This window comes from Cherax quadricarinatus, chromosome 54 (genome assembly GCF_038502225.1).
Source record: "Cherax quadricarinatus isolate ZL_2023a chromosome 54, ASM3850222v1, whole genome shotgun sequence".
Lineage (NCBI taxonomy): Eukaryota > Metazoa > Arthropoda > Malacostraca > Decapoda > Parastacidae > Cherax > Cherax quadricarinatus.
The window spans coordinates 10,961,882-10,984,113 of NC_091345.1; the positions used below are offsets into that span (position 1 = coordinate 10,961,882).

Genomic DNA, 22,232 nt, shown 5'->3' on the forward strand with positions numbered 1-22,232 from the left:
GCAGTATGATACAGTATCTCAGGAATAGGATTATTTTGTTGATAATAATAGAGTAGTATTAGGACTAATAACAATTTATTTCTTTTGACTTAAGCTAATAAATATAATCAGTAAATGGGTTAAACTGAAATATACTGTATTTCATTTATCTTTATTTTTAGCTGCCATAGTACGAATGTGAACCCATATATTCGGTTCCTCCCCAACTACTTGAGTACATTCATCCCCATCGTGGTTGTCATGATAGGCAACCCAGTATTCTACTGCTTGGTATTTTCCAGAGTGGAAAAGCAAATTATGTCAGCAAGAGGCAGGTTAGTTTATTTTCTTATTTTAATTGTACTTTCTTTTTTTAACCTCAATGGTCATCTCCCACCAAGACAATGCAACTCAAAGAAGAAAATACACTCACCATCATTTATTCAGTCATCATGCCAGAAGTTTGCTGATATCACAATTCGGATTACCCTACAACTGCAAGATCCCCACCTTTCGTTCAGAGTGCATGAACTCTCTTACCCTTCCAGGACTGAAATCCAGCTATCAGTTTCCCTGAATCCCTTCATAAAGGTTACCTTGCTCACACTCAGCTACCACATCCATTAACCCTTTCAGGGGTTATAAGTGTTTGTATCACTATACTCTGGTACATTTTTCTTTCCCCATCAATAGATAAACTTCTTTCCACGGATGCTTGAACATGCCACCCACCTTTTTTCCTTCATCTATTCTATGGTTTACCTTATCTTTCATAGACGCATCTGCTGACATGTCCACTCCCAAATATCTAAATACAGTGGAAACTCTGTATTTTTTTTTTATTAACACACTGGCCGATTCCCACCAAGGCAGGGTGGCCCGAAAAAGAAAAACTTTCACCATCATTCACTCCATCACTGTCTTGCCAGAAGGGTGCTTTACACTACAGTTTTTAAACTACAACATTAACACCCCTCCTTCAGAGTGCAGGCACTGTACTTCCCATCTCCAGGACTCAAGTCCGGCCTGCCGGTTTCCCTGAATCCCTTCATAAATGTTACTTTGCTCACACTCCAACACCACGTGAAGTATTAAAAACCATTTGTCTCCATTCACTCCTATCAAACATGCTCACGCATGCCTGCTGGAAGTCCAAGCCCCTCGCACACAAAACCTCCTTTACCCCCTCTCTCCAACCTTTCCTAGGCCGACCCCTACCCCGCCTTCCTTCCACTACAGACAGATACACTCTTGAAGTCATTCTGTTTCGCTCCATTCTCTCTACATGTCCGAACCACCTCAACAACCCTTCCTCAGTCCTCTGGACAACAGTTTTGGTAATCCCACACCTCCTCCTAACTTCCAAACTACGAATACTCTGCATTATATTCACACCACATATTGCCCTCAGACATGACATCTCCACTGCCTCCAGCCTTCTCCTCGCTGCAACATTCATCACCCATGCTTTACACCCATATAAGAGCATTGGTAAAACTATACTCTCATACATTCCCCTCTTTGCTTCCAAGGACAAAGTTCTTTGTCTCCACAGACTCCTAAGTGCACCGCTCACCCTTTTCCCCTCATCAATTCTATGATTCATCTCATCTTTCATAGACCCATCCGCTGACACGTCCACTCCCAAATATCTGTATGCGACCTTAATTCATTCCAGAAGGCTGTTCGAGTGCCCCGCCGTTTAAGTATCGAAAAAGTTCTTCCCAACCAATTTTCTGTTTGGTTGGCAGTTATCACTAATTGTCGTAGGCCCCATGCGAAGACACATGAAATAGTATACAGCGAAGTTCTGGCAGGCCGTATCTGTTTGATCGAGTGCTGAGCTTCATTCGAGCAGGGGGCTGGTCGTGTACCATTTCCTCTGTACTCTCTACCTCCAATCTAATATTCAGTCTCTTATTACCTACACTTTTTGTTACCCTCATGACATTGCTTTTTTCTAGGTTTGTCTTTAATTTCCCATTTTTACATTCCCTTCCCAATTCGTCCACTAGCCTTCATAACTTAGTCTTCAGAATCCCCTAAATGAGCTGTGTCATCAGCAGAGAGTAATCGTTAACCCTCCCCCCTGCTTTGTGTCAGATCCATCATCTTTTATCCCACACTTCTTCCCAAAAACCTAGCATTCACTTCTTTGACAATCCCATCTTTTTTTTTTTTTTTTTTCCAACAAGTCTGCCATCTCCCACCAAGGCAGAGTGACCCAAAAAGAAAGAAAATCCCCAAAAAAGAAAATACTTTCATTGTCATTCAACACTTTCATCTCACTCACACATAATCACTGTTTTTGCAGAGGTGCTCAGAATACAACAGTTTAGTAGCATATACGTATAAAGATACACAACATATCCCTCCAAACTGCCAATATCCCAAACCCCTCCTTTAAAGTGCAGGCATTGTACTTCCCATTTCCAGTACTCAAGTCTGGCTATATAAAAATAACCGGTTTCCTTGAATCCCTTCACTAAATATTACCCTGCTCACACTCCAACAGCTCGTCAGGTCCCAACAACCATTTATCTCCATTCACTCCCATCTAACATGCTCATGCACACTTGCTTGAAGTCCAAGCCCCTTGTCCACAAAACCTCCTTTACCCCCTCCCTCCAACCTTTTCGAGGATGACCCTTGCCCCGCCTTCCTTTCCCTACAGATTTATACGCTCTCCATGTCATTCTACTTTGATCCATTCTCTCTAAATGCCCAAACCACCTCAACAACCCCTCTTCAGCCCTCTGACTAATACTTTTATTAGCTCCACACCTTCTCCTAATTTCCACACTCCGAATTTTCTGCATAGTATTTACACCACACATTGCTGTTAGACAGGACACCTCCACTGCCTCCAACTGCCTCCTCGCTGCAGCATTTACAACTTGACCTTCACACCCATATAAGAGAGTTGGTACCACTATACTTTCATACATTCCCTTTTTTGCCTCCATAGATAACATTTTTTTTGTCTCCATATGTACCTCAACGAAAGCCTGTAATTGTTTTACATGATGGTAGGATTGCTGGTGTCTTTTGTCTGTCTCATAAATATGCAAGATTAGAGGTATGTCTTGCTACTTCTACTTACACTTAGGTCATACTACACATACGTGTACAAGCATATATATACACACCCCTCTGGGTTTTCTGCTATTTTCTTTCTAGTTCTTGTTCTTGTTTATTTCCTCTTATCTCCATGGGAAAGTGGAACAGAATTCTTCCTCCGTAAATCGTGCATGTTGTAAGAGGCGACTAAAATGCCGGGAGCAAGGGGCTAGTAACCCCTTCTCCTGTATATATTACTAAATGTAAAAGGAGAAACTTTCATTTTTTTCTTTTGGGCCCCCCCGCCTCGGTGGGATATGGCCGGTGTGTTGAAAGAAGAAGAAAGATGCACCTCAACACACCACTCACCTTTTTTCCTTCATCAATTCTATGGTTAACCTCATCCTTCATAAACCTATCCGCTGCCACATCAACTCCCAAGTATCTGATAACATTCACTTGTCCCATACTCCCTCTCTCTAATGTGATATCCAATTTTTCTTTATCTAAATCATTTGATACCCTCATCACCTTACTCTTATCTATGTTCACTTTCAACTTTCTACCTTTACACACCCTCCTAAACTCATCCTCTCACCTTTGCAACTTTTCTTTTGAATGTCCCATCAGCAAAAAGTAACTATGTCAACCCCCATTTTGTATTTGATTCCCAATAATTTAATCCCAACACCCTAGCATTTACCTCTTTTACAACCTCATCTATAAATATATTAAACAACCGCGGTGACATTACACATCCCTGTCTAAGACCTACTTTTACCGGGAAGTAATGTCCTTCTCTTCTACACACCCTAACCTGAGCCTCACAATCCTCATAAAAACTCTTAACAGCATTTAGTAACTTACTACCTATTCCATATATGTACGCTTGCAACATTTGCCACATTGCTCCCTTATCCACTCAATCATATGCCTTTTATAAATCCATAAATGCAATGAGAACTTCCCTCTCTTTATCTAAATACTGTTCACATGTATGCTTCAATGTAAACACTTGATCTACACATCCCCTACCCACTCTAAAGCCTCCTTGCTCATCCGAAATCCTACTCTCCATCTTACCTCTAATTCTTTCAATAATAACCCTACCATACGCTTTTCCTGGTATACTCATTAAACTTATTCCCCTGTAATTTTTACAATCTCTTTTGTACCCCTTCCCTTTATATAAGGGAACTATAGAAGCTCTCTGTCAATCCTTAGGTACCTTCCCCTCTTTCATACATTTATTAAACAAAAAGACCAACCACTCCAACACTATATCTCCCCCTGCTTTTAACATTTCTGTCAACAACCCCATCTATAAATATAAAATGATGATGGTGACATTATACATCCCTGTCTTAGTTCTGCTTTCACTGGAAAATAGTCTCCTTTCTTCCTGTATTCCCTAACCTAAACCTCACTGTATGTGAAAAAAAAAACTTTACTGATTTTAGAAACCTACTTCCTATTATATACATCTGCAACATCTGTATTCCTACCCACCCTATCATACACACTTTCTAAACCCATGAATGTAACAAGTAGCTCTTTACCCTTATTTAAGTAATGCTCACTTACACTTAGTCTGCACATCCCTTTCCCTTCCTAAATCTTCCCTGTTTCTCTGCAATCCTATTTTCTGTTTTACCCCCTTAATTCTTTGAATAATTAGTCAACACCCTTCTTTAACACATACAGTATTGTATTGAACAAATATACTAACCACTCAAAGCTGCTTTGCCGCATTTCATTCTACCTCCTGCTTTGTGCACTTTCCCCACATCCACCTCAGGCTCCTTCTCACTCATATACAATGTTACTCCTTTCCCTGTGCATAAAATTACCATCTCCCCTTCATCACAAATATTCAGCAGCTTAAAAAAAACCAACCATACTACAGGCGAGGATAGAACCCGCGATCAGAGAGTCTCAAAACTCCAGACCGTCGCAGGTTCTATCCCTGCCCGTGGTATGGTTTGTTTGCAATCATGTCATACGATTTTGTGAGTCATGATTCAGCAGCTTGTCTATATATCCTCTCTGCCATTCAGGTTCTTTACCTTCCTATCCAACATCTCCCCTCTCTTGTTTTTAACTGCTAAGTCCATTTGCTCTCCAGGCTTTATCACCTTATTGATCTCACTTCAACATAGCTTCTTATTTTCAGAACATTGGTTAAAAATTATTTGTGCAGTTTGTATTTTTTAAAATTAAGAAGTGGGGCTAGAAGCTGCCCATATAATTATCATATTTTTTCCTCTTTCAATACCAAGGAAAACAATTGTGCTTCAATCATATTTAACACCTGAGGTATTTAATTATGCTAAAAAAAATTCCAGTAAAATATATGTTGGTATGGTAAGTATAGTATGTTAAAGATAATATTTGTGTAGGGATTCAGGCAGAACTGGTTAGTTGGATTCAAGCCTGGGTGGGAGGTACAGTGCCTGCATTCCGAAGGATGGGTTGGGTGTTGCTGTATGAAGGGCCATTTGATTCGTGATGTCTGCTCTCATTTGGTAAGACAGCTATTGAATGAATGATGGTGAATGTGCTTTTGTCTTTGAGTTACCCTACCTTGTTGAGAAATGGCTCATGTGGTTAAAAAAGATCCACAACATACTCTTCTTACAACCGGTAACCCCAGCTAAATAACAGTCCAGATGATATGCAGCACCTGAGGTGGGTTGGTGGTAGCCCATTTGAGCTATATACTAGATTTGACATTGACATTTATGTGAATTTTGTTTTTAATATCTTACAGATTTTCTCATCACAGAAAATTACTAATTGTGGAAGGCTCCTGGTCTCAATACTGGTGGGTTATTCATGGGACATTGAACAGTAATATATAAGATTCATCCCTAAACTTTTCTCCTTTTTCTCATCCTTAACAATGAAATTGACCATCTATAAAATATGTTTATCATTTGTATATTCTTTTGTTGTTATAATATAAATTAGGAAATAAATAGATATATAACTGGCATTAGCTTAAATCTTTCTTAACAGATTTACACAGTCTGAGCGACGTGTGGTTAATCGACTCAGAAAGAAGTTCTTAGTAATCAATGCTGTCTTTTATCTCTGTTGGTTACCAAATATCATCAATGGTATTGTGTTGTGGTCAAAATGGGATGAACTTCCCAGAACCTTCATTCTTATCATTTGGTACCTAATGGTAAGTACAGTTTTAAATGTAAGAAATTTTCCGTGTCATTATCCTCAAATCATTACCATATATTATCTCACATGTCAATGTAGACTTTATTTTGGACTAATGCTAATTTAAAATGGAAAAATAATTTACTTTTGTATCAAGTATTTAGGAACTGAATCGGTAACATTCAGTTGTCAGTGCCCAGTAAACATGTCATTGTGTTGGTGATTCTGTTTCCTTGGATTACACTGTGTGTGAAATTCTTTTTTGATGTAGTTCTCTCTTATCATCAGTACATACCTTGTTTTTCTTCATGGGGTGGCCACTGCCACTAACAAATGTTAAGACTATTGAATGGGCAGTTTAAAAACATGGCAAGGAATTACACTTGCTAATTTGGTTGTCTTATAAGTGAAGTTGTTGCCATTTGTGTCTACTGAGAAACAGTTACTCCTGGATATAGCAAAGATTCTTTAAATTACTTTTTTGTAATAAGCTCTTTAACCCTTTGACTGTTTCGGTCATATATATACGTCTTACGCACCACTGTTTCTGACGTATTTATACACGTAAATTCTAGTGGCTTCAAATCAAGCGGGAGAAAGCTGGTAGGCCCACATGTGAGAGAATGGGTCTGTGTGATCAGTGTGCAACACATAAAAAGAATCCTGCAGAACTCAGTGCATAATGAGAAAAAAACTGACCGTTTTTTTTTTTATTAAAACGCCAACTTTGAGGTGTATTTTCGTATAGTATTTATCATTGTATTCTCGTTTTCATGGTCTCAGGTGATAAAATGGAAAACATATTACAGAAATAGAGATGATTTTGATTACTTTCACAATGAAAACAGCCTTGAAATTGAGCTCAAAGTAGTGGAAATGTTCGATTTTTACCAATGTTCAGGAGTAAGTAAATCACACCACACATCCAATACACTTCAACTGGGGAGTCTGATATCCTTTCACTAGTGCACTGATATTATTTATACCATTTTTACAATAATGCAGTAGTCTGCATAACAGTAAATTTTTGTATTTTTTAATATGAATAAAAAATCAAAATAGAAAGCAACAGTAATATAAGAGGGGCCTAGAGACGTGACTAATGAACAGAGGATATGTTATTTTAGTGCCAAGAATGTCTACATTGCTTATTCTGGAGCCTATTTTGAAATTGGCATCTTTTTTAATTTGCATGAAATTGGCCAAATTACCTATTTCTGACCACTTTCTTGGGTAGTTCAAATCGGTAAATGGGCAGTTTCTTGTACTCAACAGATAGAAAAGATGGAGTTCTAAAGAAATAGCTATTAGTTTGGTCAACTGGAGCAATGGAATTGGCCAAAAACAGGGCTCGAAGTCGGCGAAATCGCCGATGCATATATGTCGCCGAGACCGCTAACTTCGTGGGAGCGTAGTTCTGTGAGTTTTTGACCAAATTTCGTACTTTTGGTGTCATTACCATCGGGAAAAGATTCTCTATCATTTCATAAGAAAAAATAATTTATGTTTTTTCCAAAAATTTATCGACACAGAATGACAGTTTCAGAAAGGGGCCTACGACAGTCAAAGGGTTAACAAGAGACAAATATGTTAAAATATTGTTCATATTGTAATGAATCCATTACTTTTTACATTCCTTTGATTAGGTTTACCTTGAGTCTGTAAGTTCATAAAAGCAGCATTTGTGCATTATTTGTTAGCCATATATTTTTTTTTAGCTTCCTTCAACTTGTCATATTAAATTTTATGTCGGTTTCTCACGTATTGGACTGTTTTGCCGAGGTTAGGTTAGATTGTTGCCTATTAATAGAAACTAAAGTTACACCATGCCATAATACCGATAAATGCTATAATGTGTAAAGGCAGTAAAAAGTTTTGCAGCATAAATAGAAAATAGGGACTCACTGAGCGGTGTTACAATCACATACATACTTGACTCTAAATCACAGTAAAATACTGGCTCTGATTAGGTAGATGGGGTACTTTCTTAGTGTAGAATCCCCTTGTGTTTTTCTGGTATGGATATCATATGAAATCATTTTCATGATTTCTAAATCGTTAGAGAGCATTACTTATTATCTGAGCTAATGGAGTTACCATTAAAATGATGCAGTACCATTAATTGTGCCTTAAAGATAATCATGTCAGATACAGCAAGATAGATGTCAGTGAGGTAAATACCAAACGATCGATAATATGATTTACCAAAATGTCAAGTTAATTGATAATATTCATCTTAGGAAAACCTGCTTTGAAAATAAGACGACTTGATATGATAATAAAGTTTACATGTAAAATATTATTCTTAGTCCTATTTGGATAATATGCAAGAATAAAAGAATTTTATTTTGCCTTTACAATGTGAATATACTGTCCATGCATTACATGTATATTAACCCAGGTGCACCATTAACAATAAATAATTTAACTATGTAATAATGATCAAATAGAAGATTTGCTCAGGATAATACAGTATATCAATCATATCTGTGCACCACTAGGAAGACAGTGATAGCATGAATGATGGTGAAAATGTTTTTTTTTTTCGTCAGTAGGAGACAACCAGTCAGTGTGTAAAAAAAAAAAAGTACAGCCTCTCCTCACTTAACGACAAAGTTCTGTTCCTAAAACCACGTCGGTAAACGAATTCATCGCTAAGTGAGGGGCATACTTTAGTGGTAGTTGGTTTGTGTCAACCGTCTTTAATATTGTTTTAATGCACTATTTATAACATTTCTGGTATATTTTTAAATGTTTATACAGCAGTGTACCGTATATTGTAATAAACAGAATAGAGGAAATCAGCTCTAATATATATTATTTAGGTATGTATACTGGTCAGAGAGCCCGTTGTAAGTCCGAGTCATCGGTAAACGAGTTCATTACTAAGTGAGGAGAGGCTGTATATCAAAAGGAGATAGGGTATGGTTGGCAGAGAGGTTTTGTGTACTGGGCTAGGTATCCAGTAGTCCTAGTCTCAATTTTTAAGGAATACTCTGGTAATTTTTAATTGAATTGTAATATTGACTTGTAATGTCCAGGTAATTTCCTATATGGAGTCAGAAACTTGCCGTTGATGGAGACTGTTATCCAAGCAGTAGGAAATACAACATAATACATGGCTCTGCAAATTCACAAATAGAAAAGCTTGTAGGTGAACGTATTCAGATATTTGGGAGTGGACGTGTCAGCGGATGGGTCTATGAAAGATGAGGTGAATCATAGAATTGATGAGGGAAAAAGAGTGAGTGGTGCACTTAGGAGTCTGTGGAGACAAAGAACTTTGTCCTTGGAGGCAAAGAGGGGAATGTATGAGAGTATAGTTTTACCAACGCTCTTATATGGGTGTGAAGCGTGGGTGATGAATGTTGCAGCGAGGAGAAGGCTGGAGGCAGTGGAGATGTCGTGTCTGAGGGCAATGTGTGGTGTGAATATAATGCAGAGAATTCGTAGTTTGGAAGTTAGGAGGAGGTGCGGGATTACCAAAACTGTTGTCCAGAGGGCTGAGGAAGGGTTGTTGAGGTGGTTCGGACATGTAGAGAGAATGGAGCGAAACAGAATGACTTCAAGAGTGTATCAGTCTGTAGTGGAAGGAAGGCGGGGTAGGGGTCGGCCTAGGAAGGGTTGGAGGGAGGGGGTAAAGGAGGTTTTGTGTGCGAGGGGCTTGGACTTCCAGCAGGCATGCGTGAGCGTGTTTGATAGGAGTGAATGGAGACAAATGGTTTTTAATACTTGACGTGCTGTTGGAGTGTGAGCAAAGTAACATTTATGAAGGGATTCAGGGAAACCGGCAGGCCGGACTTGAGTCCTGGAGATGGGAAGTACAGTGCCTGCACTCTGAAGGAGGGGTGTTAATGTTGCAGTTTAAAAACTGTAGTGTAAAGCACCCTTCTGGCAAGACAGTGATGGAGTGAATGATGGTGAAAGTTTTTCTTTTTCGGGCCACCCTGCCTTGGTGGGAATCGGCCAGTGTGATAATAAAAAAAAAAAAAAGCTTGTAGATGCTACCAGAGGACAGTTTAGCCAGTTTGGTCAGTGTTAATATTTTAATGAATGATATTTTTTTTTCAGGCAGTTCTAAATCCTTTACAAGCTGTCTTCAACTGTATAGTTTATCGGAGCTGGGATTCAGGGAGTAACCTTCCAAAGCCAGAGGTGGTAATACAGCAGTTTTGGAAGAAGAGGTCTTCTTGGCAACATGATGAAACCCTTACTAATATTGACGAGAGTGCTGATGAACAGGTGAGCCATTCGGTTTGTGGAGACAAAAAACGTTATCTATGGAGGCAAAGAAGGGAATGTATGAAAGTATAGTAGTACCAACACTCTTATATGGGTGTGAAGCTTGGGTTGTAAATGCTGCAGCGAGGAGGCGGTTGGAGGCAGTGGAGATATCCTGTCTAAGGGCAATGTGTGGTGTAAGTCTTATGCAGAAAATTCAGAGTGTGGAAATTAGGAGATGTGGAGTTAATAAAAGTATTAGTCAGAGGGCTGAAGAGGGGTTGTTGAGGTGGTTTGGTCATTTAGAGAGAATGGATCAAAGTAGAATGACATGGAGAGGAGAACGTATAAATCTGTAGGGGGAGGAAGGTGGGGTAAGGGTCATCCTCGAAAAGGTTGAAGGGAGGGGGTAAAGGAGGTTTTGTGGGCGAGGTGCTTGGACTTCCAGCAAGCGTGCGTGAGTGTGTTAGATTGGAGTGAATGGAGACGAATTGTATTTGGGACCTGACAAGCTGTTGGAGTGTGAGCAGGGTAATATTTAGTGAAGGGATTCAGGGAAACCGGTTATTTTTATATAGCCGGACCTGAGTCCTGGAAATGGGAAGTACAATGCCTGCACTTTAAAGGAGGGGTTTGGGATATTGGCAGTTTGGAGGAATATGTTGTGTATCTTTATACGTATATGCTACTAAACTGTTGTATTCTGAGCACCTCTGCAAAATCAGTGATTATGTGTGAGTGATGTGAAAGTGTTGAATGATGATGAAAGAATTTTCTTTTCTGGGGATTTTCTTTCTTTTTTGGGTCGCCCTGCCTCAGTGGGAGACTGCTGACTTGTTGAAAAAAAAAAAATTGTGCCAAATGACCTCACAGATATAGATTTAAAGAAATTTTATAGGTAGTTCTAGTGGGTTTTGACATGGATACATATCTTTATTACAATATAAAATTGGCAACAACAGTTAAAATTTAGACTGATAAAAATAGGTAGGTAGTAGGTTGGTAGACAGCAACCACCCAGGGAAGTACTACCGTCCTGCCAGATGACTGTGAAACAGAAACCTGTAACTGTTTTGCATGATGGTAGGATTGCTGGTTTCTTTTTCTGTCTCATAAACACGCTAGATAACAGGGATATCTTGCTACTCCTACTTACACTTTGGTCACACTTCACAGACACGCATATGCATATATATATACATACATCTAGGTTTTTCTCCTTTTTCTAAATAGCTCTTGTTCTTCTTTATTTCTTCTATTGTCCATGGGGAAGTGGAAAAGAATCTTTCCTCCGTAAGCCATGCGTGTCGTATGAGGCGACTAAAATGCCGAGAGCAATGGGCTAGTAATCCCTTCTCCTGTAGACATTTACTAAAAAAGAGAAGAAGAAAAACTTTATAAAACTGGGATGCTTGAATGTGCATGGATGTAGTGCGGATGACAAGAAACAGATGATTGCTGATGTTATGAATGAAAAGAAGTTGGATGTCCTGGCCCTAAGCGAAACAAAGCTGAAGGGGGTAGGGGAGTTTCGGTGGGGGGAAATAAATGGGATTAAATCTGGTGTATCTGAGAGAGTTAGAGCAAAGGAAGGGGTAGCAGTATTGTTGAATGATCAGTTATGGAAGGAGAAAAGAGAATATGAATGTGTAGAAGAAGAGAGGAATGTAGAGGAGAGAGAGAGAGATTTTGGGAGATGTTAAGTGAATGTATAGGAGCCTTCGAACCAAGTGAGAGAGTAATTGTGGTAGGGGATCTGAATGCTAAAGTAGGAGAAACTTTTAGAGAGGGTGTGGTAGGTAAGTTTGGGGTGCCAGGTGTAAATGATAATGGGAGCCCTTTGATTTATCTTTGTATAGAAAGGGGTTTAGTTATAGGTAATACATATTTTAAGAAAAAGAGGATAAATAAGTATACAAGATATGATGTAGGGCAAAATGACAGTAGTTTGTTGGATTATGTATTGGTAGATAAAAGACTGTTGAGTAGACTTCAGGATGTACATGTTTATAGAGGGGCCACAGATATATCAGATCACTTTCTAGTTGTAGCTACACTGAGAGTAAAAGGTAGATGGGATACAAAGAGAATAGAAGCATCAGGGAAGAGAGAGGTGAAGGTTTATAAACTAAAAGAGGAGGCAGTTAGGGTAAGATATAAACAACTATTGGAGGATAGATGGGCTAATGAGAGCATAGGCAATGGGGTTGAAGAGGTATGGGGTAGGTTGAAAAATGTAGTTTTAGAGTGTTCAGCAGAAGTTTGTGGTTGCAGGAAAGTGGGTGCGGGAGGGAAGAGGTGCGATTGGTGGAATGATGATGTAAAGAGAGCGGTAAGGGAGAAAAAGTTAGCATATGAGAAGTTTTTACAAAGTAGAAGTGATGCAAGGAGGGAAGAGTATATGGAGAAAAAGAGAGAGGTTAAGAGAGTGGTGAAGCAATGTAAAAAGAAAGCAAATGAGAGAGTGGGTGAGATGTTATCAACAAATTTTGTTGAAAATAAGAAAAAGTTTTGGAGTGAGATTAACAAGTTAAGAAAGCCTAGAGAACAAATGGATTTGTCAGTTAAAAATAGAAGAGGAGAGTTATTAAATGGAGAGTTAGAGGTATTGGGAAGATGGAGGGAATATTTTGAGGAATTGTTAAATGTTGATGAAGATAGGGAAGCTGTGATTTCGTGTATAGGGCAAGGAGGAATAACATCTTGTAGGAGTGAGGAAGAGCCAGTTGTGAGTGTGGGGGAAGTTCGTGAGGCAGTAGGTAAAATGAAAGGGGGTAAGGCAGCCGGGATTGATGGGATAAAGATAGAAATGTTAAAAGCAGGTGGGGATATAGTTTTGGAGTGGTTGGTGCAATTATTTAATAAATGTATGGAAGAGGGTAAGGTACCTAGGGATTGGCAGAGAGCATGCATAGTTCCTTTGTATAAAGGCAAAGGGGACAAAAGAGAGTGCAAAAATTATAGGGGGATAAGTCTGTTGAGTATACCTGGTAAAGTGTATGGTAGAGTTATTATTGAAAGAATTGAGAGTAAGATGGAGAATAGGATAGCAGATGAACAAGGAGGCTTTAGGAAAGGTAGGGGGTGTGTGGACCAGGTGTTTACAGTGAAACATATAAGTGAACAGTATTTAGATAAAGTAAAGAGGTCTTTGTGGCATTTATGGATTTGGAAAAGGCGTATGACAGGGTGGATAGGGGGGCAGTGTGGCAGATGTTGCAGGTGTATGGTGTAGGAGGTAGGTTACTGAAAGCAGTGAAGAGTTTTTACGAGGATAGTGAGGCTCAAGTTAGAGTATGTTGGAAAGAGGGAAATTATTTCCCAGTAAAAGTAGGCCTTAGACAAGGATGTGTGATGCCACCGTGGTTGTTTAATATATTTATAGTTGGGGTTGTAAGAGAAGTAAATGCAAGGGTCTTGGCAAGAGGCGTGGAGTTAAAAGATAAAGAATCACACATAAAGTGGGAGTTGTCACAGTTGCTCTTTGCTGATGACACTGTGCTCTTGGGAGATTCTGAAGAGAAGTTGCAGAGATTGGTGGATGAATTTGGTAGGATGTGCAAAAGTAGAAAATTAAAAGTAAATACAGGAAAGAGTAAGGTTATGAGGATAACAAAAAGATTAGGTGATGAAAGATTGGATATCAGATTGGAGGGAGAGAGTATGGAGGAGGTGAATGTACTCAGATATTTGGGAGTGGACGTGTCAGCGGATGGGTCTATGAAAGATGAGGTGAATCATAGAATTGATGAGGGGAAAAGGGTGAGTGGTGCACTTAGGAGTCTGTGGAGACAAAGAACCTTGTCCTTGGAGGCAAAGAGGGGAATGTATGAGAGTATAGTTTTACCAATGCTCTTATATGGGTGTGAAGCATTGTTTATGAATGTTGCAGCGAGGAGAAGGCTGGAGGCAGTGGAGATGTCATGTCTGAGGGCAATGTGTGGTGTGAATATAATGCAGAGAATTCGTAGTTTGGAAGTTAGGAGGAGGTGCGGGATTACCAAAACTGTTGTCCAGAGGGCTGAGGAAGGGTTGTTGAGGTGGTTCGGACATGTAGAGAGAATGGAGCGAAACAGAGTGACTTCAAGAGTGTATCAGTCTGTAGTGGAAGGAAGGCGGGGTAGGGGTCGGCCTAGGAAAGGTTGGAGGGAGGGGGTAAAGGAGGTTTTGTGTGCGAGGGGCTTGGACTTCCAGCAGGCATGCGTGAGCGTGTTTGATAGGAGTGAATGGAGACAAATGGTTTTTAATACTTGACGTGCTGTTGGAGTGTGAGCAAAGTAACATTTATGAAGGGGTTCAGAGAAACCGGAAGGCCGGACTTGAGTCCTGGAGATGGGAAGTACAGTGCCTGCACTCTGAAGGAGGGGTGTTAATGTTGCAGTTTAAGAACTGTAGTGTAAAGCACCTTTCTGGCAAGACAGTGATGGAGTGAATGATGGTGAAAGTTTTTCTTTTTCGGGCCACCCTGCCTTGGTGGGAATCAGCCAGTGTGATAATAAAAAAAAAAATAAAATAAAGTTCATGATATTTCGTTTACTGTTGCCTCTAAGTAATTAAAAGTTTGAGACTTTTATGGTATTACAGTTCTCTGCAGTCTGGCCTGGCCACAAGATGGGAAAAGATATTTTCACTTGCAATACTGTAGTAAGAGTTTTGCATAATTCAGGTATAAGTTAATGGTATACTATTTTGAGCCTTCACAGATGGGAATAAATCTTTTTTTTTTTCATTAACAGTCGAAATGTGCAGTGCTTTCGCATCTTTTGAGGAAACTAGTATTAATGTTTATTTAATACATCAGCCATTTCCCACCAAGGCAGGGTGATCCAAAAATGAAGAAAGATTTTCATCATCTCTCCACCACTTTCGTTCCAGAGGTGTGCCGATACTAGTTCAAAAGCTGCAGCATATCTCCATATAAATTGTGTATAACCCTTGGGAGCTATAGGTCTCCACAGATAGGAGTAAATTAGCTGGTTCCTACATCAGCAGGCATCACATGCGCTTTTTTCATTTTCAGTATTCTCTGCTCACTCCCTCTGCATTATCAGGGCTAAAATGTAAGGAAACAAGATAATGTTTATTTACAAATTGTTTGTAACCCCCAGGAGTTGCAGGTTCTGGTCATGTATTTACATAGGAGAGGGACTCCACCACTTGTAATGTCATATTACTATACAGGAGGGCCTTGATCACATGGCAGGTTAAGTTGCACACTACTGCCATAAAGTAAAAATTGTTATAAAGTGAATCGCCCTTTTTTTCACTTTTAAATACATATAAATGCCTGACAACATGCTTACCCCATCATATCTTAAGTGTGCAGTATTAATGCAACCCTCCAGTGATAATCAATACTTCTGTGCCATTGAAATATGTGTGCATGTACTTAGCAGTAATCTTCCACACACTTGAATTCACTGTTTGCTACCTCAGCAGTAAGACATCTAATATTAATATATCCTCTGCTTCTCTCCATTTACATAATCAGGGAGGAACTGAGAGATTTTTTAAGAGTTTGCCACCGAAGCAGATATTTTTTGTCAAATGAGGAAACTAGAGATAATGTCAGTATGGTACTTACTGGGTATATGTACATCGTATCTGTTCATTACAGTACTTGTACTTTGTGGCAAATAAGTAAACACGTTTGTTGGTAGGACTCGTGCCAGCATTGTTTACATATCTCCCTTCATCCCTTTCCCACCTCTTCCTTTGTATCATCAGTTAACCTTTGAGGGTGGGTCCCATAGTAGTATGGCTTTGAAGCCTGGGTCGTTCCCGTAGTTCTGCACTAAGAGCTGAGCTCACTCATAAAAGCTGTGAGCAGTAAATTTGGGTCTAGATATGAGAGAATGGGTCTATGCAGTAAGTGTGCACCATATAAACGAATTCCTGCAGCAAGCAATGCATAAAGGAAAAAACAGCAACTGTGTTTTTGGTTTAAAACAGTGACTTTGTAGTAGTCTTTATTTTTGTGTTCTTGGTTTCTTGGTCTCATATGATAAAATGGAAGATTTAGTACAGAAGTAGTGAATGATTTTCGTTGGTTTCAGGACTAAAAGTAGCTTCAAATTGAGCAAAAAGGAGTGAAAATGTTCGATCTTAGCCAATATTCCAGAGTATACAAATTACATCATTCGTCCAGTACACATCCAGCTAGTTGGTTTAATACGTGTCCACTAATGCGCTGACATTATTTGTACAATTTTTACAATAATGCAGTATTCTGCATAACAGTATATCTTTTAGTTTTGTGTGAATAAAAGTTTAAAATGGAAAGCAAGTGTAATATAGGAGAGGCTTGAGAAAGAATGTGACTGATGAAAAGTGGAAATGTTGTCTGAGTGTCAGGAATGTCTGCATTGTTTATTATGGACCCTATTTTGAAATTGACATTTTTTAATTGTGTGTGAAATTGGCCAAATTACCAATACTGGACCACTTTATTGCGTAGTTGAATTTGGTAAATGGGCAGTTTCTTGTGCTCAGTCGATAGAAAAGAAGAAATACTAGTGAAATAGCTGAGTAAGGTCGACTGGAACAGTGGAATTGGCCGAAAATAGGACTCATAGTGGTCAAAATCACTGATGTCTAAATATTGCCGAGACTACTAACTTTGCAAGTGTAATTCCATAAGTTTTCCATCAAATTTCATACTTTTGGTTTCATTACCTTGTGATCAGGGTAATATTTAGTGAAGGGATTCAGGGAAACCACTTATTTTATATAACCGGACTTGAGTCCTGGAAATGGGAAGTACAGTGCCTGCACTCTAAAGGAGGGGTTTGAGATATTGGCAGTTTGGAGGGATATATTGTGTATTTTTATACGTATATACATGCACTTCTAAACTGTTGTATTCTGGGCACCTCTGCAAAAACAGTGATTATGTGTGTGTGAGGTGAAAGTGTTGAATGATGATGAAAGTATTTTCTTTTTGGGGATTTTCTTTCTTTTTGGGTCACCCTGCCTCGGTGGGAGACGGCCGACTTGTTGAAAAAAAAAAATATTGTATAAAAACATAATGGAGAATGTAAAGAAATAAACTGGTTTTATAAAGTGTATGTATTTACCTTGGAGAACAGATGCTGGCGGAGGTGGAGAGTAGAGGTGGAAAAGATTGGCTACTTGCTACACTCTTAATGCTACATTTTATTGCTGAACTTAATTGCTGCAATTTGTTTTTTATTTTTTTTCACTTCATTTTTCACTGATTTTTGCCTTTTTCTCCACTCTTTCCTCACTTTCATCTGGAGGGAGTTTCAATATAATGTTTTCGAAATGAGTTAGGCAAGTGTCATTAACAGCAGCTTCTCCATCTTTTTCTGTCTCATAAACACGCTAGATAACAGGGATATCTTGCTACTCCTACTTAAACTTTGGTCACACTTAACAGACACGCACATGCATATATATATACATACATCTAGGTTTTTCCCCTTTTTCTAAATAGCTCTTGTTCTTCTTTATTTCTTCTATTGTCCATGGGGAAGTGGAAAAGAATCTTTCCTCCGTAAGCCATGCGTGTCGTATGAGGCGACTAAAATGCCGGGAGCAATGGGCTAGTAACCCCTTCTCCTGTAGACACTTACTAAAAAAGAGAAGAAGAAAAACTTTATAAAACTGGGATGCTTAAATGTGCGTGGATGTAGTGCGGATGACAAGAAACAGATGATTGCTGATGTTATGAATGAAAAGAAGTTGGATGTCCTGGCCCTAAGCGAAACAAAGCTGAAGGGGGTAGGAGAGTTTCAGTGGGGGGAAATAAATGGGATTAAATCTGGAGTATCTGAGAGAGGTAGAGCAAAGGAAGGGGTAGCAGTAATGTTAAATGATCAGTTATGGAAGGAGAAAAGAGAATATGAATGTGTAAATTCAAGAATTATGTGGATTAAAGTAAAGGTTGGATGCGAAAAGTGGGTCATAATAAGAGTGTATGCACCTGGAGAAGAGAGGAATGCAGAGGAGAGAGAGAGAGATTTTGGGAGATGTTAAGTGAATGTATAGGAGCCTTTGAACCAAGTGAGAGAGTAATTGTGGTAGGGGACCTGAATGCTAAAGTAGGAGAAACTTTTAGAGAGGGTGTGGTAGGTAAGTTTGGGGTACCAGGTGTAAATGATAATGGGAGCCCTTTGATTGAACTTTGTATAGAAAGGGGTTTAGTTATAGGTAATACATATTTTAAGAAAAAGAGGATAAATAAGTATACAAGATATGATGTAGGGCGAAATGACAGTAGTTTGTTGGATTATGTATTGGTAGATAAAAGACTGTTGAGTAGACTTCAGGATGTACATGTTTATAGAGGGGCCACAGATATATCAGATCACTTTCTAGTTGTAGCTACACTGAGAGTAAAAGGTAGATGGGATACAAGGAGAATAGAAGCATCAGGGAAGAGAGAGGTGAAGGTTTATAAACTAAAAGAGTAGGCAGTTAGGGTAAGATATAAACAGCTATTGGAGGATAGATGGGCTAATGAGAGCATAGGCAATGGGGTCGAAGAGGTATGGGGTAGGTTTAAAAATGTAGTGTTAGAGTGTTCAGCAGAAGTTTGTGGTTACAGGAAAGTGGGTGCGGGAGGGAAGAGGAGCGATTGGTGGAATGATGATGTAAAGAGAGTAGTAAAGGAGAAAAAGTTAGCATATGAGAAGTTTTTACAAAGTAGAAGTGATGCAAGGAGGGAAGAGTATATGGAGAAAAAGAGAGAGGTTAAGAGAGTGGTGAAGCAATGTAAAAAGAGAGCAAATGAGAGAGTGGGTGAGACGTTATCAACAAATTTTGTTGAAAATAAGAAAAAGTTTTGGAGTGAGATTAACAAGTTAAGAAAGCCTAGAGAACAAATGGATTTGTCAGTTAAAAATAGGAGAGGAGAGTTATTAAATGGAGAGTTAGAGGTATTGGGAAGATGGAGGGAATATTTTGAGGAATTGTTAAATGTTGATGAAGATAGGGAAGCTGTGATTTCGTGTATAGGGCAAGGAGGAATAACATCTTGTAGGAGTGAGGAAGAGCCAGTTGTGAGTGTGGGGGAAGTTCGTGAGGCAGTAGGTAAAATGAAAGGGGGTAAGGCAGCCGGGATTGATGGGATAAAGATAGAAATGTTAAAAGCAGGTGGGGATATAGTTTTGGAGTGGTTGGTGCAATTATTTAATAAATGTATGGAAGAGGGTAAGGTACCTAGGGATTGGCAGAGAGCATGCATAGTTCCTTTGTATAAAGGCAAAGGGGATAAAAGAGAGTGCAAAAATTATAGGGGGATAAGTCTGCTGAGTATACCTGGTAAAGTGTATGGTAGAGTTATTATTGAAAGAATTAAGAGTAAGACGGAGAATAGGATAGCAGATGAACAAGGAGGCTTTAGGAAAGGTAGGGGGTGTGTGGACCAGGTGTTTACAGTGAAACATGTAAGTGAACAGTATTTAGATAAGGCTAAAGTGGTCTTTGTGGCATTTATGGATTTGGAAAAGGCATATGACAGGGTGGATAGGGGGGCAATGTGGCAGATGTTGCAAGTGTATGGTGTAGGAGGTAGGTTACTGAAAGCAGTGAAGAGTTTTTACGAGGATAGTGAGGCTCAAGTTAGAGTATGTAGGAAAGAGGGAAATTATTTCCCAGTAAAAGTAGGCCTTAGACAAGGATGTGTGATGTCACCGTGGTTGTTTAATATACAGTGGACCCCCGCATAGCGGACGCCTTGCATAGCGGACAATCCGCATAGCGGACGCTTTGTTCGCTAAAATTTTGCCCCGCATAGTGGACAAAAACCCGCTCAGCGGCCTTCGTCCGAGACGCGTCCAATGTGCGCCCTCAGCCAGCCTCACATGTGCCGCCTGTGCCATTGTTTACCAGCCAGCCTCCGCGGTAACATTCAACCATACACTCGGAATATTTCGTATTATTACAGTGTTTTCGGTGGTGTTTCTGGAAAATAAGTGACCATGGGCCCCAAGAAAGCTTCTAGTTCCAACCCTACAGCAATAAGGGTTAGGATTCCTATTGAAATAAAGAAAGAGATCATTGATAAGTATGAAAGTGGAGTACGTATCACCGACCTGGTCAGGTTGTACAAGAAACCAAAATCAACCATCTCTTCTATTGTGGGCAAGAAAACGGCAATCAAGGAAGCTGTTGTTGCCAAAGGTTTAACTGTGTTTTCGAAACAAAGATCGCAAGTGATGGAAGATGTTGAGAGACTCTTATTGGTGTGGATAAATGAAAAACAGCTAGCAGGAGATAGCGTCTCTCAAGCGATCATATGTGAAAAGGCTAGGAAGTTGCATGACGATTTAATTAAAAAAATGCCTGCAACTAGTGATGATGTGAGTGAATTTAAGGCCAGCAAAGGTTGGTTTGAGAGATTTAAGAAGCGTAGTGGCATCCATAGTGTGATACGGCATGGTGAGGCTGCCAGTTCGGACCACAAAGCGGCTGAAAAATATGTGCATGAATTCAAGGAGTACATAGAAACTGAAGGACTGAAACCTGAACAAGTGTTTAATTGTGATGAAACAGGCCTGTTCTGGAAGAAAATGCCAAGCAGGACCTACATTACTCAGGAGGAAAAGGCACTCCCAGGACATAAGCCTATGAAAGACAGGCTTACTTTGTTGATGTGTGCCAATGCTAGTGGTGATTGCAAAGTTAAGCCTTTATTAGTGTATCACTCTGAAACTCCCAGAGCGTTCAGGCAAAAGAATGTCCTCAAGGATAATTTGTGTGTGCTGTGGAGGGCAAACAGTAAGGCATGGGTCACTAGGGAATTTTTCTATAACTGGTTACACCATGCATTTGCCCCCAATGTGAAAGATTACCTAACTGAAAAGAAATTAGACCTTAAGTGCCTCCTGGTGTTAGACAATGCCCCTGGTCATCCTACAGACGTGGCAGAGCGACTTTATGGGGACATGAGCTTCATTAAGGTGAAGTTTTTGCCTCCTAATACCACTCCTCTCCTGCAGCCCATGGACCAGCAGGTCATTTCCAACTTCAAGAAACTGTACACAAAAGCTCTGTTTCAAAAGTGCTTTGAAGTGACCACAGACACTCGATTGACTCTAAAAGAGTTTTGGAAGGATCACTTTAATATCCTCAATTGTGTAAACCTTATAGGTAAGGCTTGGGAGGGAGTGACTAAGAGAACCTTGAACTCTGCTTGGAAGAAACTGTGGCCAGAATGTGTAGACAAAAGGGATTTTGAAGGGTTTGAGGCTAACCCTGAGAGGAGTATACCAGTTGAGGAATCAATTGTGGAATTGGGGAAGTCCTTGGGGTTGGAGGTTAGTGGGGAGGATGTGGAAGAGTTGGTGGAGGAGGACAATGAAGAACTAACCACTGATGAGCTGATAGATCAACTTCAAGAGCAAGAGGCCAGACCTGGGGAAACTGGTTCAAAGGAGGGGAGAGAGAAATTGAAGGAATTGCCTACTTCAAAGATTAAGGAAATGTGTGCAAAATGGCTTGAAGTGCAAACCTTTTTTGATGAAAATCACCCTCACACAGCTATTGCAAGCCGTGCTGGTGACTGTTACAATGACACTGTTGTGAACCACTTTAGACAAATCATAAAGGAACGAGAGGTACAGGCCACTATGGACAGATATGTTGTGCGAAAGAAGTCCAGTGACTCTGAAGCTGGTCCTAGTGGCATTAAAAGAAGAAGGGAAGTAACCCCAGAAAAGGACTTGCTACCTCAAGTCCTAATGGAAGGGGATTCCCCTTCTAAACACTAACACTCTCTCTCCCCTCCTCCCATCCCATCAATCATCACCAGATCTTCAATAAAAGTAAGTGTCATG

The 22,232-nt window shown here is 39.7% G+C and overlaps 1 protein-coding gene across 2 annotated transcripts in view; it reads left to right on the forward strand.

The window, feature by feature from the left end:
- Positions 1–22,232, forward strand: part of LOC128699098 (G-protein coupled receptor 143) — a 48,754-nt gene that overhangs the window by 19,769 nt on the left and 6,753 nt on the right. For both annotated transcript variants that reach the window (XM_070096580.1, XM_070096579.1), the window contains 3 exons: positions 162–314; positions 6,058–6,226; positions 10,282–10,452. In XM_070096580.1, coding sequence (XP_069952681.1) covers positions 162–314; positions 6,058–6,226; positions 10,282–10,452 — 493 coding nt within the window. The remainder of the gene's footprint in view (positions 1–161; positions 315–6,057; positions 6,227–10,281; positions 10,453–22,232) is intronic.